This window comes from Heteronotia binoei, chromosome 16 (assembly GCF_032191835.1).
Source record: "Heteronotia binoei isolate CCM8104 ecotype False Entrance Well chromosome 16, APGP_CSIRO_Hbin_v1, whole genome shotgun sequence".
NCBI lineage: Eukaryota > Metazoa > Chordata > Lepidosauria > Squamata > Gekkonidae > Heteronotia > Heteronotia binoei.
Window position 1 is genome coordinate 54,565,014 of NC_083238.1, and position 17,176 is coordinate 54,582,189.

Genomic DNA, 17,176 nt, shown 5'->3' on the forward strand with positions numbered 1-17,176 from the left:
GCGAGGAAGAATTAAAACAGTTTACTCAAATAACTTTGCAGTGCTTAATCTCTGCTGTTCTTTTCTGCTCGGAAGTCTACCCGGCACACCCTGATCAGCACCTTGGGTGGAGTTTGTAAGCGGAGACACTGGTGGAGGCAGATTTTCCCGGCCAGCCTCCAGAGTTTAAAAAACACCTTCAGTTCATAGAACGGTACAGCTGGTTGAGGAGGCACCTTTGGGGATCGCAGATGTTCCTTCAAACCCCCCAGCAATCGTAGCTGTGAGGGCCTGCCGCGTGAGGATACGTCTTTCAGAGATCATGGCTGCCCTCTACAGCCCAGCTAATGGAATTTCCCACCTTTGCACTGTGTATTTTGCCCGTTTTCTCTTAACAGAGAAGAGCAGCTCAAAGAAATTCTCTGCTATGAACGGATAAGCTGTTTCGTGACTGCGGTTGTTCCCTCTCTCCCTCCTCCTCTTCAGGAAAGGGACCTGTTTGTGGGTCCAGTTCTGACTCTGTCTCTGAGGTAAAAAGCTGTTCCTCTAAGAGGGCTCCTCCGAAACCGTACTGTTCGTCGTGGGCCCTTGCTTCTTCCGGCGACACGTGGGGAAATCCCAGTACAAAGTTTGCAAATCTGAAGGGAAAGGGAACGTGAGTGGAGAGAAATGTCAAACAGGAAGAAATCTAAAAAAAATTACCTGAGAGGACCAGTGTTCCCTTTAAGCTGAGGCAGTGTGAGCCGCTCATAGTTTTTTAGCCTCCAGCTCACACATTGTTATCTTAGCTCAGGAGGGATGGCCCCAGAGCAAAACAATTTATGCAGTAGCTCAAAGTTTTAATGCCAGTAGCTCACAAAATAAAATTTTTGCTCACAAGACTCCACAGCTTAGAAGGAGTACTGGAGAAGATCTATATGTACGGACTGGTAACGTCCGTTTTAATATATCTGAAGAAGTGTGCATGCGTACAAAAGCTTATACTGTGAATAAAACTTTGCTGGTCTTAAAGGTGTCACTGCACTCAAACTTTGTCCTGAGAGGACCCTGTTACGAGACGTGATCTGCGTTGGCTGTATGTATACCAGCCATTGAAGCGCTCGGAGCACTGTAATTTGATTATCACTTGGCTTCTGTGATGCCTACTTTCAAATTGTTACCTGGCAGCTCGGCCAGTTCTGGCTGAAATCCCGCCTTTCGTGACCTGGGAACCACACACCAGAAGGACCACAGTTTTGGGTAGGAAGCTGTATTGATCTGAAGTAAGAGCCATGTTGGGCCTGAAGTAACAGCGAGATTCGAATCCAGTAACATCGTTGAAGATTGGCAAGATTTCCAGGTTCTAAGCTTATACTCTGGAAACAGGGCTTTTTTTCAGCTGGTGTTTTGAGTTCCGGCTGGCTTGGTGTTGGGGGTGTGGCCTAAGATGTAAATGAGTTCCTGCTGGGCTTTTCCTGCAAACAAATCCCTGCGCAAAACAATGGTGACATCAGGGGGTGTGACGTAATATGCAAATGAGTTGCTGCAGGGCTTTTTGGACAAAAGAAATCCCCTGTGCAAAACAATGGCGACATCAGGGGGTGTGATGTAATATACCGGGGTGGCCAAGGGTAGCTCTCCAGATGCTTTTTGCCTACAACTCCCATCAACCCCAGCCAGCATGGCCAATGGCGGGGGCTGATGGGAGTTGTAGGCAAAAAAACATCTGGAGAGCTACCGTTGGCCACCCCTGTAATATACAAATGAGTTCTTGCTCGGCTTTTCCCGCAAACAATCCCTGCGTAGAACAATGGTACCATCAGGGTGTGTGGCCTAAGATGCAAATGAGTTCCTGCTGGGCTTTATCCACAAAAATCCCTGCACAAAACAATGGTGACATCAGGGGTGTGTGGCCTAAGATGCAAAGGAGTTCCTGATGGACTCTACAAAAAAACCCCCATGCATAACAATGGTGACAGCAGGGATGTGGCCTAATATGCAAATGAGTTCCTGCTGGGCTTTCTCTACCAAAAATGCTCTGCCTGGAAATCTTGGTTGGTCTTTTCAATGCTACTGAACCCGAATGTTGTTCTGAAAGACCGTCTCTTCTGCCCTCCTGCAGCAGCTTAGCTCCTCCCAGCAGGGGGGTCTCTATGCCATCCCTTCTTGCTGGGATCCCATCAGCCACTGCTGCGTTTGTGCCTCTTCAGTTGCTCTCCCTCTCTTTCACAACAGCCTCCCAGAGGAGGCACACAAGGCCCTTATCTTAGGGCTCTTTTTCTAGCAGGAGCTCCTCTGCATATTAGGCAACGCACCCCTGGATGTAGCCAATCCTCCAAAAGCTTAGAGGGCTCTTAGTACAGGACCTACTATAAGCTCCAGGAGGATTGGCTACATCAGGGGGGCGTGGCCTAATATGCAGAGGAGCTCCTGCTAGAAAAAGAGCCCTGATCTTACTAATCTTCCAGTGACTTTGAGATGTCAAGAAACAGTTCTTACTTCTGAGGCGACTGCAGCTTGACCACGGCTACCCACGAGGGGAAACTGGGACTCCTGCAGAAGGCCCGCAGCTCCTCCAAAGCTCTGATGGTTTCTGCTTCGCCTTCTTCTCGGTACTCGTCTCCGGTCAGGTACCGAAACTCTGGCTTTTCCGGTCTGAAGTACCGATGGGCTTTCCTAGAAGAGAAGCAAAACAAGATAAGTCTTTTGAAACTGCTTTGTGGATACTGAAACCGGCAATCAGAAAATTGTGTCTCAGAGTACAGGCACTATAATAAACTGTGCTCCTCCCCTTACGTCTCTTCATGCAGTGACATCACAACAGTGTGCATTTCCCTGCCGCACATCTCTACGTCATCAGACTCCCCTGGCTGGGGAAGAGAAACATACAACATTGTGATGGACTGCAGTAAGATGTATTGTATAAAATATGGGGATGACATTTTCCGCAGAAACCTTGCGTCTCCTGCGATGTCTAGTGATAACTAAGGGTGTGCAACCCTTCCCCCCCAAAACACGGCTTTTTCCAGACTCAGGTCCATTAGACCTGAAAAATATTACTATTTTCCAACATTCCCTAATCCCGATATCAGTATGATATTGGGATTTGCATAAATAATTGGGAAGCCGGAATTTATTGGGCATTTTAAAACGCCTTCCCTTTCACTATTAAAAATAATATCGGCTTTTATTCGGGTCAGCTATATTGGTAGCCGAATCACATTGTCTAATCTGCACTATCAGCTGAATAAACACCTGAAAAATACCAATAAGATATTTTCCAGGTATTTATTTGGTTTGGTTTATCCTGAACACGCACCTCTAGTGATAAGCACCTGTTTTTCTTTCTTTTTTGGGGGGGGGGAACCCTTCACAATAACAGGGCACTCTGTAGTCAGAAAGATACTAACCTACTGATGCTGCAGAATACTCGGAGTGGGTAATGCGCAATTTTTGAGCAGAGTAGGGTAGCGACCGCTGCATACGCGACCTGAGGGATGGCAGTGCCCATATAAATTAAAACCAAGCCTGTCGCCTGCAGCGTCCACATCAAGAGGTTCATACTTTGATCGCTGGCAAGTGGTCCGTGCTGGTAGCAAATGGCAAAGCTGACGACTCCGGCGATCAGGACGTATCCTGCAAAAAGCAAAACAAAAACTGTCAAAGGGACAAGTGAGGTTCAAATCCCAGAGCACCTGGGAGATCAAAAAGATTTCTGGGTTATAAATTTTCGAGAGTCAAAACTCCCTTTGTCAGATTTCAGGACATTGTGGACAACGCCCTTTAACGCAGAGGTGTCAAACATGTGACCCTGGGGCTGAATCAGGCCCCCAGAGGGATTCTATCAGGCCCCCGAGCAACTAGCTATAATCTACTTTCTTCTCCCTATCTCTTGCTTCCTTCTGCATAGCAGCTTGCTTTGCAAGGCTTGCTCAATCGAACAGGAGCTACAGAGCAAAACCTCTATTTTCTCCATTGGCTGTGGCTCCTCCCTTGGGGGGAAGGCAGAATTTGTTTTTCCAGGTTCTCTCAATCACACAGCAGAGCTATTGAGCCAAGCCTCTCTTCCTTCTATTGGCTGAAGCTCCTCCCTACCCTGTCTCCTAGGAAAGAAAGGAAAGAGCCAGAGCTTTCTTTGCCCATTTCCCTGGATCTCATGGGAGAGATACAAAGAAAGCATCTTTAAGACCAATAAGTGCTAACATTTTAAGCGTGTTTTAATTTTTTTAAAAAATAGACGTTTGTGTCCTTTATAAAAATTTTATCTCTGCTACCTAATCTTAAATAGGTACACACATGGCCCGGCCCGATTTGGCTTGGCCCAACCCAACATGACCCGGCCCAGCAAGGTCTCATTTATGTCAGATCCGGCCCTCATAACAAATGAGTTCGACACCCCTGCTAAGGAAATGCTTTACAGTTAAACTCAAGGATCCTACACACATTTTACTAGGGAGTGTTGTCCAGTATGTTCAATGATGCTAATTTCAGAGTAGGAATGCGGGGGGCTGCAGGCTTAGGACAGAGCAGGGGTCCCCAATCTTTTCAAGCCAGTAGGCTCCTTTGTAATTCTGACAGTGTGATAGGCCCAGATGTAAAATGGCTGTTGCAGGAGGCAAAACCTGCCACAAAATGGCCGCCGTGACTTAGCTTCAGTCACACAGTGAAGATTCTGGTGCTGTGGCAGCAGTTGCTGCCAAACTAACATTTAAAAAAAAAAAAAACACAGCCAATCAAATCTCCAATGGCCAGTGAGGAGACCCACCTTGCTACACCCATTTTCTAAAAAACCTTGGTGGACACCAGGAAAGGTGTCAGTGGGTGCCATGGCGACAGGGGCACTGCTTTGAGGAACCCTGGGGTAGAGTCATGCTTGCATATTCACTACCAGAAAGCACCAGATATCTCCCTTGTATAATGAAAACAATGCAAATATCTCCAACACTTAAATAATACACAAAACACTAGTATTACTTATGAAAAAAATTCAAAATGTTGTAACATACACACTGCCCCAGCAGGAAGTATGTACCACTGAGTCGTGAATATTACAGAGGCTGTAAGGCTCCAGAGAGAAGAAAGATTAAAATAAATATTTTTGAAGCTGACATATGGTTTAGAGAGCTTCAGAGTAAAGGCTTAAGCTATTCATACGTGCATCTCTTGACAAAGATACTAATCCAAATGGGAAATATAACGATCGAAATTCCGTGGAGAACATACTTTCTGTACAGTTGGAGAATATATTTATTATCACCTTTGAGTGTTGTACAAGTCTTTACATATTCCTTGAAAGCCTGGGACTGTAATGGAACTTGGTGGCTTGGTTTATGTTATTCTGGATATTGTATTTATTGGCAGCAGTGTGTGTGTGTGACAGCATTTTGAATGTTTCTCATAAGTAATGCTAGTGTTTTGTCTATTATTTATGTGTTGGAGATATTTACATTGTTTTCATTATACAAGGGAGATAGCTGGCGTTTTCTGGTTGTTTAGTCTTTCGTCCTGTTCCTGTTTTTTCATTGTTGTATATTCACTGCGGCAACACTGAGCAACAAATACTTTCGAACGTGGCACACTAAGGCACTGAGAAAAGCCACAAACTAGCAGAGCACCCGTCAAAGAAATGCTTTTTCTCCTATTAATGCTGAAATCGGGTCTATCTGAATGTGAATAACTGTCGTTCATTTCAGACTCGGCGTTTCATGAACGAAGACAGCTATGAAACAAGAAATGCTAATCTTCACCTCTGTGTGCTTATTCTGACAGGATGGATGTCTCTGCTCATTCCCTTACCCAGTAAGTATTGCGTAGAATCATACCAGAGTTGTTTCAAATCCTCTTTCAAAGTGTAAAGGAGATAAAGAGAACAGAACCAGCAGCCGCTCATTAAAATCCAGAAGGTGCTGAGCTGGAGGGGTAAAGGAGAGAGAGATGAGCAGCTCTGTTGTAAATTTATTTATATATCACACAAGCCCATGCATAAGCTGGGACCACCCGTCACTAGAAACGGGATCTCCCCAAATGACTGCACAGTCTGACAGCAAGTTTAATGAGTACTTGGAAAATGGAAGACGAGAGAAGTTCCAGTTGAGAAGAAGATGATGATATTGGATTTATAGCCTGTCCTTCACTCTGAATTTCAGAGTCTCAGAGCGGTCACACTCTCCTTTACCTCCCCCCAACACAACAAACATCCTGTGAGGTAGGTGGGGCTGAGAGAGCTCTCCCAGAAGCTGCCCTTCCAAGGACAACTCTGCGAGAGCTATGGCTGACCCAAGGCCATTCCAGCTTCAAGTGGAGGAGTGGGGAATCAAACCTGGTTCTCCCAGATAAGAGTCCATGCACTCAACCACTACACCAACTGGCTCTGTCATGATCCTGGGTCTAGGGAGGCCTATAGGCTCCAAAGAAGCCTGACTAGGAGTTACTAAAGAAAGCCTACATCTCCCAGGATCCCTTCTTTCCTTCTGATTGGGTGGCAAGGTTTTGGAGGGAAACTAGCCCAGAGAGGAGTGGGACCTGGGAGGAAAGCACAGACGGGGTGTGTTCTTTCCTGAAGAGGCTGGAGGCAGGGAGGTTCTCTCTGGAACGCCATGCTGGAGGCAGGCTGTAGTCTAGAGCAGGGGTGTCAATTAGTTTGAGGGCTGAATCAGGCACCCAAGCAACTGGCTGTCATCCGCTACCTAACCTTAAGTAGGTACATACATGGCCCAGCCCAACAAAAGCTCATTTATGTCAGATCTGGCCCTCGTACTGAGTTCGACACCCCTGTTGCACATTTTCTTCCGGCGTCCAACATGAGTAAGAGTTCAGTTAACACCAGAAGCCTGACTAAAATGGCAGTTAATACTGGAAGACTGATATAATCTGCTTTATTTTAATACTAGCCCTGGAACGCTTACCTTGGGAATAAATCTTTTAAGCATCAAAACGAGGAAGACCAAAGTAGCGAAAACACCAAACGCAACTCCGGCAGAATAATAGAATGTGATGCTTCTGTTTAGAAAGATCAGAGCAAAAGCTGTTAAACCTTTGGTATAGAACTGCCAAATACATGCTACATCTCCCAGGAACCATATGTACATATGAAGCTGCCTTCTACTGAATCAGACCCTCGGTCCATCAAAGTCAGTATTGTCTTCTCAGACTAGCAGCAGCTCTCCAGCTGAGGTTTTTCACACCTATTCACCTGGACCCTTTTTAGTTGGAGATGCCAGGGACTGAACCTGGGACCTTCTGCTTACCAAGCAAATGCTCTATCACTGAGCCACCATCCCTCCCTAAAGTCAGTATTGTCTCCTCAGACTGGCAGCGGCTCTCCAGGGTCTCAAGCTGAGCTTTTTCACGCCTATTCACCTGGACCCTTTTTAGTTGGAGATGCCGGGGATTGAACCTGGGACCGCCTGCTTCCCAAGCAGATGCTCTACCACTGAGCCACTGTCCCTCCGAAACACTCACTGAAGCATCACCGAAACACTCACAGATGGGCAGTAGGTTCAGGATAGACAAAAGGAAGAAGACGACAACTGCAGATTTATACCCCGCCCTTCTCTCTGACTCAGAGGGGCTTACAATCTCCTTTATCTTCTCCCCCCACAGCAGACACCCTGTCTCACTTATTGCATCAATTGAGACCTTACTGTGATACGTTAGCGTCTGGTATTGTGACCACCAATCCAGTTATTGTATTGTATACCTGTATTTATGCAATTTTAAAAAATAAATAGCAGAAAGACCATTTACATTGTTGACGGACAAACCATGTGTTTTTGGCGTTTGCTTTGACTACTACCACACCGAGTGTCCCTTTTTTACCAAATTAACAGAAGCTAAGAGGGTCGACCCTGGCTAGTGTTTGGATGGAAGGGAACCCAGGGTTGCTACGCAGAGGAAGGCAATGGAAAGCCATCTCTGAAGTCTTCTGCCTGGTGGACCCTATGGGGTCAGCAGTGACTTGATGGTACTTTCCACCACAGCACGCAAGAAGAAGACTGCAGATTTCTACCCTGCCCTTCTCTCTGAATCAGAGACTCAGAGCAGCTCACAATCTCCTATATCTTCTCCCCCCACAATGGACACCCTGTGAGGTAGGTGGGGCTGAGAGGGCTCTCACAGCAGCTGCCCTTGCAAGGACAGAGGGGTTTACAATCTCCTATCTCTTCTCCCACCCCCCACAACAGACACCCTGTGAGGTGGGTGGGGCTGAGAGGGCTCTCACAGCAGCTGCCCTTTCAAGGACAACTCCTACAAGAGCTATGGCTGACCCAAGGCCATTCCAGCAGGTGCAAGGGGAGGAGTGGGGAATCAACCCCAGTTCTCCCAGATAAGACTCCGTGCACTTAACCACTCACCAAACTGAGCGGGGTATAAATCTCTGCTCTTCTTCTTATGCTAATTTGCTCAATGGCTTTTCCAGAAAGCGATGATACATTTATTTATTTAAGCAGTTTTTATCACCATTCAAGGCAGCTTACAATTTTGCCGTGTTCCAAGATCAGCTCAGAGCCAAAAGAGCACAGTTAAGATCAATTAGATTTTAGGTCAGTGTTTTTGATTTTAAAAGGCCTTCGTGCGCACAGATTTGGCTTACGGAGAGAAATTATACGGGCAGAACTTATTTGCTCAAATGGTGCCTCTACCGCTTTATGTTACACCAGGGGTGGCCCACGGTAGCTCTCCAGATGTTTTTTGGCCTACAACTACGATCAGCCCCAGCCATTGGCCATGCTGGCTGAGGCTGATGGGAGTTGTAGGCAAAAAAACATCTGGAGAGCTACCGTTGGCCACCCCTGAATTACACAATCAGCATCATAGCAAGGGTTTTACATTCTCTATTGTTATTTGTTTACTGATCTGTGAGAAACCCTGAACAGAGTAAATGAAATTTAGAAAAAGAAAAAAGAAAAACAGCCAGGGAAGCATAACGCTTAGAAGGATGGGTGCGATCTGCTCAAATTAGTATGCAGGGCTTTTTTTGCCTATGCAGGGCTTTTTCTGCCTATTAGGCCGCACCCCCTTGATGTAGTCAGTCCTCCTGGAGCTTCCAGCATGCCCTGTACGAAGAGCCCTGTAAGCTCTTGGGAGGATTGGCCACATCAAGGGGCGTGGCCTAATACACAAAAGAGCTCCTGCTACAGAAAAAGCTCTGTTAGTGCGGATTTCACTGTGTTGGATCAGAGCGGTTTTCGTTATGCGGAGGCAAAGAGCAAAGCCGACTGCATGCAAGATCAGCAATTCAAGGCGATTCCAGTAAAGTGAGGTCCTCAACCTTTTTGAGTCTACAAGTACCCTTGGAATTCTGACACAGAATGGTGGGCGCCCCCACAAAACGGCTGTCACAAAATGGTGGCTGCAGGAGGCGGAGCCAGCTACAGCTGCCACAGCTTAGCTTCAATCACACAGTGAAGATCCTTGCGCTGTGATGGCAGCTGCTACCAACGTTTTTTGTTTTTGTTTTTAAATCCGCATAGTCAATCAAATCTCCAGTGGCCAGTTAGAATCCCTGCCGGGCAAAAGCCTCAACTGGCCCCGCCCACTTTCTACAAACACTCGGTGAGCACCAGAAAAGGTGCTGGCAGGCACCGTAGAGCCCATGGGCACCCTGCCAGGGACTCCTAGAGTAAAGCAAACTAACACTCACCTACTTAAGTTGTGGGCAAAATGGAAAAGAAGTCCTCCAGTCACGAACGTGAGGAAAAGTTTCTTATCCAGCACTGGAAAAAATAAAACATCAGGCCGTTAAAGTCCCAGTTTGTTGTTTTGCAGACATCTTTCCACTCACACAAGCTCTTTCTAGCCAGTTTGAGAGCCAGTTTGGTGTAGTGGTTAAGTGTGCAGACTGTTATCTGGGAGAACCGGGTTTGATTCCCCACTCCTTCACTTGCAGGTGCTGGAATGGCCTTGGGTCATCCATAGCTCTCGCAGAGCTGTCCTTGAAAGGGCAGTTGCTGTGAGAGCTTTCTCAGCCCCACCCACCTCACAGGATGTCTGTTGTGGGGGGAGAAGATATAGGAGATTGTAAGCCGCTCTGAGATTCTGTCCTTGAAAGGGCAGCTGCTGTGAGAGCTCTCTCAGCCCCACCCACCTCACAGGGTGTCTGTTGTGGGGGGAGAAGATATAGGCGATTGTAAGCCGCTCTGAGTCTCTGTCCTTGAAAGGGCAGCTGCTGTGAGAGCCCTCTCAGCCCCACCCATCTCACAAGGTGTCTGTTGTGGAGGGAGAAGATATAGGCGATTGTAAGCCGCTCTGAGTCTCTGATTCAGAGAGAAGGGCGGGGTATAAATCTGCAGTCGTCATCATCTTCTTTTCAGCTTCTACTCACTGGTTTGTTGAATGGTCACGGAGTAAGGCGCTTTGTTTTCTGGTTGGACCCAGAAGCAGGTTCGCTCCCCATACTGGGCCACGGTGACGCTGGTTTCATTAGATGTCCCCGATTGCCAAAAGTTTCGAATGAGGCACTTGAAAAAGGCAAGCAGAGTTTCGGCGCTTTGGCAATGACTTTCTTCGGGGATCGACACCACCTTGAACGTGCCCATGCTGTTGATTTTCACCTGCAACAGACGTTCTCCGTGTGACGGGGGGGGGGGGGGGGGTCAGAAACGGCACCTTGATGCCCACAAGCCAGAGATATAAGACTGGCAGAAATGAGGAAAAAAGCATCACGCCACACGTGCTAGTTTAACTAGTAAAATTGTACGAGCCAACAGCGGGGTTGTACTCAACAGTCATTTCGTAGAAAAAGAGGTGTCGGTGGTCAAACTGTGGCTCTTTCACACAAATTGTGACGCTCTTGAAGCCCCCACCACCCCGCTGGCCGGGTTGCCTCTTTAAATCACTTCTTCAAGCCAAGTCAGCCAAAGAATGGATTTAAAGTTGCTTTCTTTCTACCTCTCTCCCCCCAATCTATTTTCCCCTTCCTTCCACCTTGCAGCTCTCAAACATCTGCCATTCATGACTTGCGGCTCTCAAACATCTCACATTTATTCAGTGTGGCTCTTATATTAAGCAAGTTTGGCTACCCGTGCTTTTTGGTACCAGGGACCAGTTTTGTGGGAGAAAATTTTTCCACGAACCGGGGTGGGGGGGGGATGGTTTCGGGATGATACAATTGTACGCTTTTATTTTGGTGTGGTGTAAGAGCCCCGTGGCGCAGAGTGGTAAAGCTGCAGTACTGCAGTCAGAGCCCTCCGCTCATGACTTGAGTTTGATCCCAGCGGAAGCTGGTTCAGGTAGCCAGCTCAAGGTTAACTCAGCCTTCCATCCTTCCAAGGTCGGTAAAATGAGTCCGCAGCTTGCTGGGGAAGACAGTGCAGAGGACTGGGGAAGGCAATGGCAAACCACCCCGTAAAAAGTCTGCTGTGAAAACGTTGTGAAAGCAATGTCACCCCGGAGTCGGAAACGACTGGTGCTTGCACAGGGGACTACCTTCACCTTTTTATTTTGGTGTGGTGGTTATGTGTGCAGATTCTTATCTGGGAGAACTAGGTCTGATTCCCCATTCCTCCACTTGCAGCTGCTGGAATGGGCTTGGGTCAGCCATATCTCTCGCAGAGTTATTCTTCAAAGGGCAGCTGCTGGGAGAGCTCTCTCAGCCCCACCTACCTCACAGGGTGTCTGTTGTGGGGGGAGAAGATAAAGGAGATTGTGAGCTGCTCTGAGATTCAGAGTGGAGGGCAAGATATAAATCCAATGTCTTATTATTTGTATTACTACGTTGTAATTTGTATTACTACGTTGTACCAGTCCACAGCCCAGGGGTTGGGGACCCCTGCTTATATGTTTTGGTTATTTTACCAAACATAAAAATATTAGAAAGTTTGTCAGATCTTAGAGTCCAGCAAAATTCTCACAGGGGGCTTAAACAATGGAGCCCAGGAGCAAGTATTTGGGGGTGGGGGTAAAAAAGAAAGAGCACAATAAAATGTAGAGGTTCCAGAGCTCGGCTCCTGTGAGCTCCTGCCCAAAACGAGGCCTGGATGTTGTACCTGAATACTTGACCACATGTTTTTCAAATGTATCTCCCCCTTTGGAACGTAGCAGTAACAGCTCGACTCCGACGTTTGCAAGGTATCCGTTGCCTTCAAATTTCGACAATGACCGTCTAGAGAAAGGGAAAAGGAAGAGTATAAAGAATTCTGAAAATGTGTGTAAGATGCCCGCTGTTTGACATCTTGTAAATGATTTCCAATTCTTTCTCTGATTCTGAAGGGATTGCTCTACACTGCCAGGGGTGTCAAACATACAGCCCGGGGGGGGCCAAATCAGGCCCCCACAGGGTTCCTATCAAGCCCTGAGCAACTGGCTGTCATCTGCTCCCTTCTCTCTCTCTCTTGCTTCCTTCTGCATCACAGCTTGCTTTGTTAGGCTCACTCAATCACACAGGAACTACAGAGCAAAACCTCCATTTTCTCCATTGGCTGAGGCTCCCCCCTTGAGGAGGAAGGGGGGAGGTAGAGCTTGCTTTGACAAACTCAATCGCACAGCAGAGCTACTGAGCCAAGCCTCTCTTTCTTCTATTGGCTTCCATTGGCTGAGGCTCCCCCCTGTCCCCTGGGGAAGGAAGGAAAGAGACAGAGTTTCCTTTGCCCAGTTCCCTGGATCTCATGGGAGAAACACAACAAAAGCATCTTTAAGACTAACGTGTGCTAACGTTTTAAGCTTGTTTTATTTCTTTAATCTTTAATTGTATTTGTCTGTGTCCTGTGTCTGTGTCATCTTAAAGAGGAACACCCATGGCCTGGCCCAACAAGGTCTCATTTATGTCAGATCCAGCCCTCATAACAAATGAATTCGACCCCCACCTGCTGTACAGTATGCTTCCACAGTTTAAAGATGAAGCGCAGTGGTGGCCAAATTGTGGCTCTTTTACACATAATATGAGGCTCTTGAAGCCCCTCACCACCCCACTGGCTAGCTTGGAAAAGGCATTTGTCTCTTTAAATCACTTCTCTAAGCCAAGCCAGCCAGAGGCTTGGCGAATGCATTTAAAGTTGATTTCTTTCAACTTCTCTCTCCATCATAAGAACATAAGAGAAGCCATGTTGGATCAGGCCAATGGCCCCTCCAGTCCAACACTCTGTGTCACATAAGAACATAAGAGAGGCCATGTTGGAACAGGCCAATGGCCCATCCAGTCCAACACTCTGTATCACGCAGTGGCCAATATATGTGCGTGTGTACATATATACATATATATACACACATACACCCCCCCCACATATATACATACATACATATATACACACAAACATATATATGCACATATATACTGTGGCTAATAGCCACGGATGGACCTCTGCTCCATATGCTTATCCAATCCCCTCTTCAAGCTGGCTATGCTTACAGCCGCTGCCACCTCATGTAGCAGTGAATTCCACGGGTTAATCACCCTTTGGGTGAAGAAGGCCTGCCTTTTCTCCGTTCTAACCCGACTGCTCAGCAATTCCATGGAGTGCCCACAGAGAAAGGGAGAAAAGGACTTCTTTCTCTACTTCCTCCACCCCGGCCAGCATCTTGTCAACCTCTATCATGACACCCCGAAGCATGGAACGAGGGGCGCGCCCCGGGCCGCCTTTTGCCTCCCTGCCGCCCTACCCGCCGCCAAGGCCAGCTCGCCGCTCGTCGCCGCCCGCCCCCCGGCCTGCAAGCCCAGCTGCAGCAGCAGCGCCACCAGCCCCGCCGCCGGACGCGGCCTCGGCCAGGCCAGCCTGCGCGCAACGGAGGAGGAGCGCATGGCCACCGCGCCGGATGGATGGAGAGGCGGCGCGGCGGGGGGGACCCGCTCGCTCGGGCGGCCGCAGGAGGAGGAAGCGCTGATGGCGGCAGCAACCCGGCCGTAGCTCCTCCTTCCTTCCTTCCCGCCTCGGGAAGGAGGCTAGAGGCCGGGCCGGGCCGGGCTGCTGCGGAGCCGGCGGCCGCCAGGAGGCAGGCGTCGCCGCGCGTAAAGCTCAGAGCACAGGCCTTCCCAGAGCGCGCTCCGTAGCCGGCGACGGACCTAGGAGCCAGCCCGCGGCCTCGAGGAATGATTTCTAGGATTGCCAAGCCCAATTCAAGAAATATCTGGGGACTTGGGGGGGCGGAGCCAGGAGACTTTGGGGCGGAGCCAGGGGCAAGGGTGTGACACACCCGCAGCCTCGAGGAATGATTTCTAGGGTTGCCAAGCCCAATTCAAGAAATGTCTGGGGACTTTGGGTGGGTGGAGCCAGGAGACTTTGGGGGCGGAGCCAGGAGACATTGGGGCGGAGCCAGGGGCAAGGGTGTGACAAGCCCACGGCCTGGAGGAATGACTCCTAGGGTTGCCAAGCCCAATTCAAGAAATATCTGGGGACTTTGTGGGCGGAGCCAGGAGACTTTGGGGGCGGAGCCAGGAGACATTGGGGGCAGAGCCAGGGGCAAGGGTGAGATGAGTGCGATTGTACTCCAAAGGGAGTGCTGGCCATGGCATTGAAAGGGACGGCGCACCTTTTTTTAAATGCCTTCATTCCATAGGAAATAATGAAGGATAGGGGCACCTTCTTTGGGGGCTCATGGAATTGGACCCCCCCTCAGTCCATTCATTTGGAAACTTGGGGGGGTATTTGGGGTAGAGGCACTAGATGCTATACTGAACATTTGGTGCCTCTGCCTCAAAGAACAGCCCTCCCCCAGAGCCCCCGATACCTCCAGATCAATTCCCCATTATAACCTATGACAGAGGTGGCCAGTGGTCGCTTTCCAGATGTTTTTGCCTACAACTCCCATCAGCCCCAGCCAGCATGACCAATGGCTGGGGCTGATGGGAGTTGTAGGCAAAAAACATCTGGCGAGCGACCATTGGCCACCCCTGCCCTATGAGAATCGATTTCCACATAGGAAATAATGAAGTGCTCAGCAGACATTTCCCTCCCCCCTCCCCAATATCTGGCGACTCTGAAGTGCGGGATTGGCATCTCTACTCACGAGTTGCTGGCAACTTCTTCAGAGTAGCACAGACACACCATCCCAAGAGGAAGCCTTTCCAAGCGGAGTCTGAAGCCTCCGGAGGGGGAAAGTCACATGGTGGCTGTGGGGGCGGGGCTTCCCCCGGCCAACCAGCTGACTGGGGGCGGGAAGGAGCCTGGGAAAGCAGAAGAACCCCCGCTGGGACCTGGGGGTTGGCAAGTCTAGGAATGACACCCCCCGTGGGGGCTGCCTTGCTCCCGAGGAGATGCAGGCAGGGAGCTGTCCATCTGGGCTGGCCCAACAGAACAGAGGGGGAGTCCAGCGGTCCATTGGAGACCAGCAAAGTTTTATTCGGGGGGGGGGGGGGGCAACAGCTTTCCTCGGCGTGCAGTTTGGTGTGGTAGTGAAGTATGTGGACTCTTATCTGGGAGAACTGGGCTTGATTCCCCACTCCTCTACTTGCACCTGCTGGAATGACCTTGGGTCAGCCATAGCTCTGGCAGAGGTTGTCCTTGAAAGGGCAGCTTCTGGGAGAGCCCTCTCAGCCCCACCCACCTCACAGGGTGTCTGTGGTGGGGGAGGAAGGGAAAGGAGATTGTGAGCAGCTCTGAGTCTCTGATAAAGAGAGAAGAGCGGGGTATAAATCTGCAATTCTTCTTCTTCTTCTTCTGTCAGATTGACTTATACTGGAGTGACCAAACTATGGCTCTTGCACACATATTGTGTGGGGCTCTCGAAGCCCCCACCGCCCCATCGGCCGGCTTGGAAACGGCATTTGTCACTTCTCCAAGCCATGCCTGCCGGTGGCTTGGAGAATGCATTTAAAGTTAAAGTTGCTTTCTTTCCACCTCCCTCTCCCTCCCCTCTGTTTCCTCCTTCCTGCCTTCCTCCCTCCCTTATCTTGCAGCTAGCAAACATCTGACGTTTATTCTATGCAGCATGTTTGTCCACCCCTGGCTTCCATTGTTGTTCAGTCACACAGTCAAGTCCGACTCTTTGCAACCCCATGGACAAGGTCACGCCAGGCCCTTCTGTCCTCCACCATCCTTCGAAGTCTGCTCAAATTTGTGTTAGTTACATCAGTAACACTGTCCAGCCATCTCATCTTTTGCCACCCCCTTCTCCTTTTACCTTTTGTCTTTCCCAGCATTAGGATCTTCTTTTATACCCTGAATTAAATGTCAGTCTGAACAGTGCCAGTGGACTCAAACTTTGTTCTGATGCATCGTCCAACATGGCTACTCACCTGGATCTCCAACAGAATAAATTGGAGTCCATCGGCACCTTGAAGACTGACATAAGAACATAAGAGAAGCCATGTTGGATCAGACCAGTGGCCTATCCAGACCAACACTCTGTGTCACACAGGGGCCAGAAAAACCAGGTGCCATCAGGAGGTCCATCAGCGGGACCAGGACACTAGAAGCCCTCCCACTGTGCCACACACCCCGCCCCCAAACAGCAAGAATACAGAGCATCACTTTCCAGACATAAGAACATAAGAGAAGCCATGTTGGATCAGGCCAATGGGCCATCCAGTCCAACACTCTGTGTCACACAGAGGCCAAAACCCCCAGATGCCATCAGGAGGTCCATCAGTGGGACCAGGATGCTAGAAGCCCTCCCACTTTTTCCCCTCCCAAGCACCAAGAATACAGAGTATCACTGCCCTGGACAGAGAGTTCCATTTATTCCAGCGGTGTCAAATATGCATCCTGGGGGCTGAATCAGGCCCCTGGAGGGCTCCTATCAGGCCCTCAAGCAACTGGCCGTCATCTGCGACCTTCTCCCTCTCTCTTGCTTCCTTCTGCATCACAGCTTGCTTTATAAGGCTTGCTGAGTTGCATAGGAGCTACAGAGCAAAGCCTCTATTTTCTCCATTGGCTGAGGCTCTTCCCTTGGGGAGTAAGGGAAGGGAAGCAGAACTTGCTTTGCCGGGCTCTTTCAATTGCACAGCAGAGCTACTGAGCCAAGCTTCTTTTCCTTCTATTGGCTGAGGCTCCTCCCTCTCCTGGACGTCCAATAGGAGCCAGCATTCCAGGACTCGTGGCAAGAAATATCTATGAACTGATTGAAGCAGAGCTGCCCCAATATGAATATTCAACAAGGCAGACCAGTGAAACGGCCGTGCAGCCCCGTCATTGGAATGCGTGAGGGTCTTTTGTGACTACTTTACCCACTTGCTATTTCTAAAATATGGACTGGATCCTGATATAAACTTTGTGAGAATTGCAGTGGGTCTTGATATATACTGGAGATTCTTGAGTCTGCTCGTTTGTGGTTTATGCACGAGCCT

The 17,176-nt window shown here is 49.0% G+C and overlaps 1 protein-coding gene across 1 annotated transcript; it reads right to left on the reverse strand.

Annotated features, from left to right (window-relative positions):
- Window positions 1-244: 244 nt before the first annotated feature.
- On the reverse strand, window positions 245-13,693 carry NEMP2 (nuclear envelope integral membrane protein 2). Its single transcript, XM_060257057.1, has 9 exons — window positions 13,555-13,693; window positions 11,946-12,061; window positions 10,283-10,511; window positions 9,602-9,674; window positions 6,864-6,957; window positions 5,755-5,869; window positions 3,369-3,594; window positions 2,458-2,634; window positions 245-617 (listed from the first exon to the last, which is right to left on the reverse strand). Exons 1-9 carry the CDS (start codon window positions 13,691-13,693, stop codon window positions 389-391), a joined length of 1,398 nt encoding a protein of 465 aa, XP_060113040.1. The 3' UTR covers window positions 245-388.
- Between the last annotated feature and the right edge of the window lie 3,483 nt (window positions 13,694-17,176).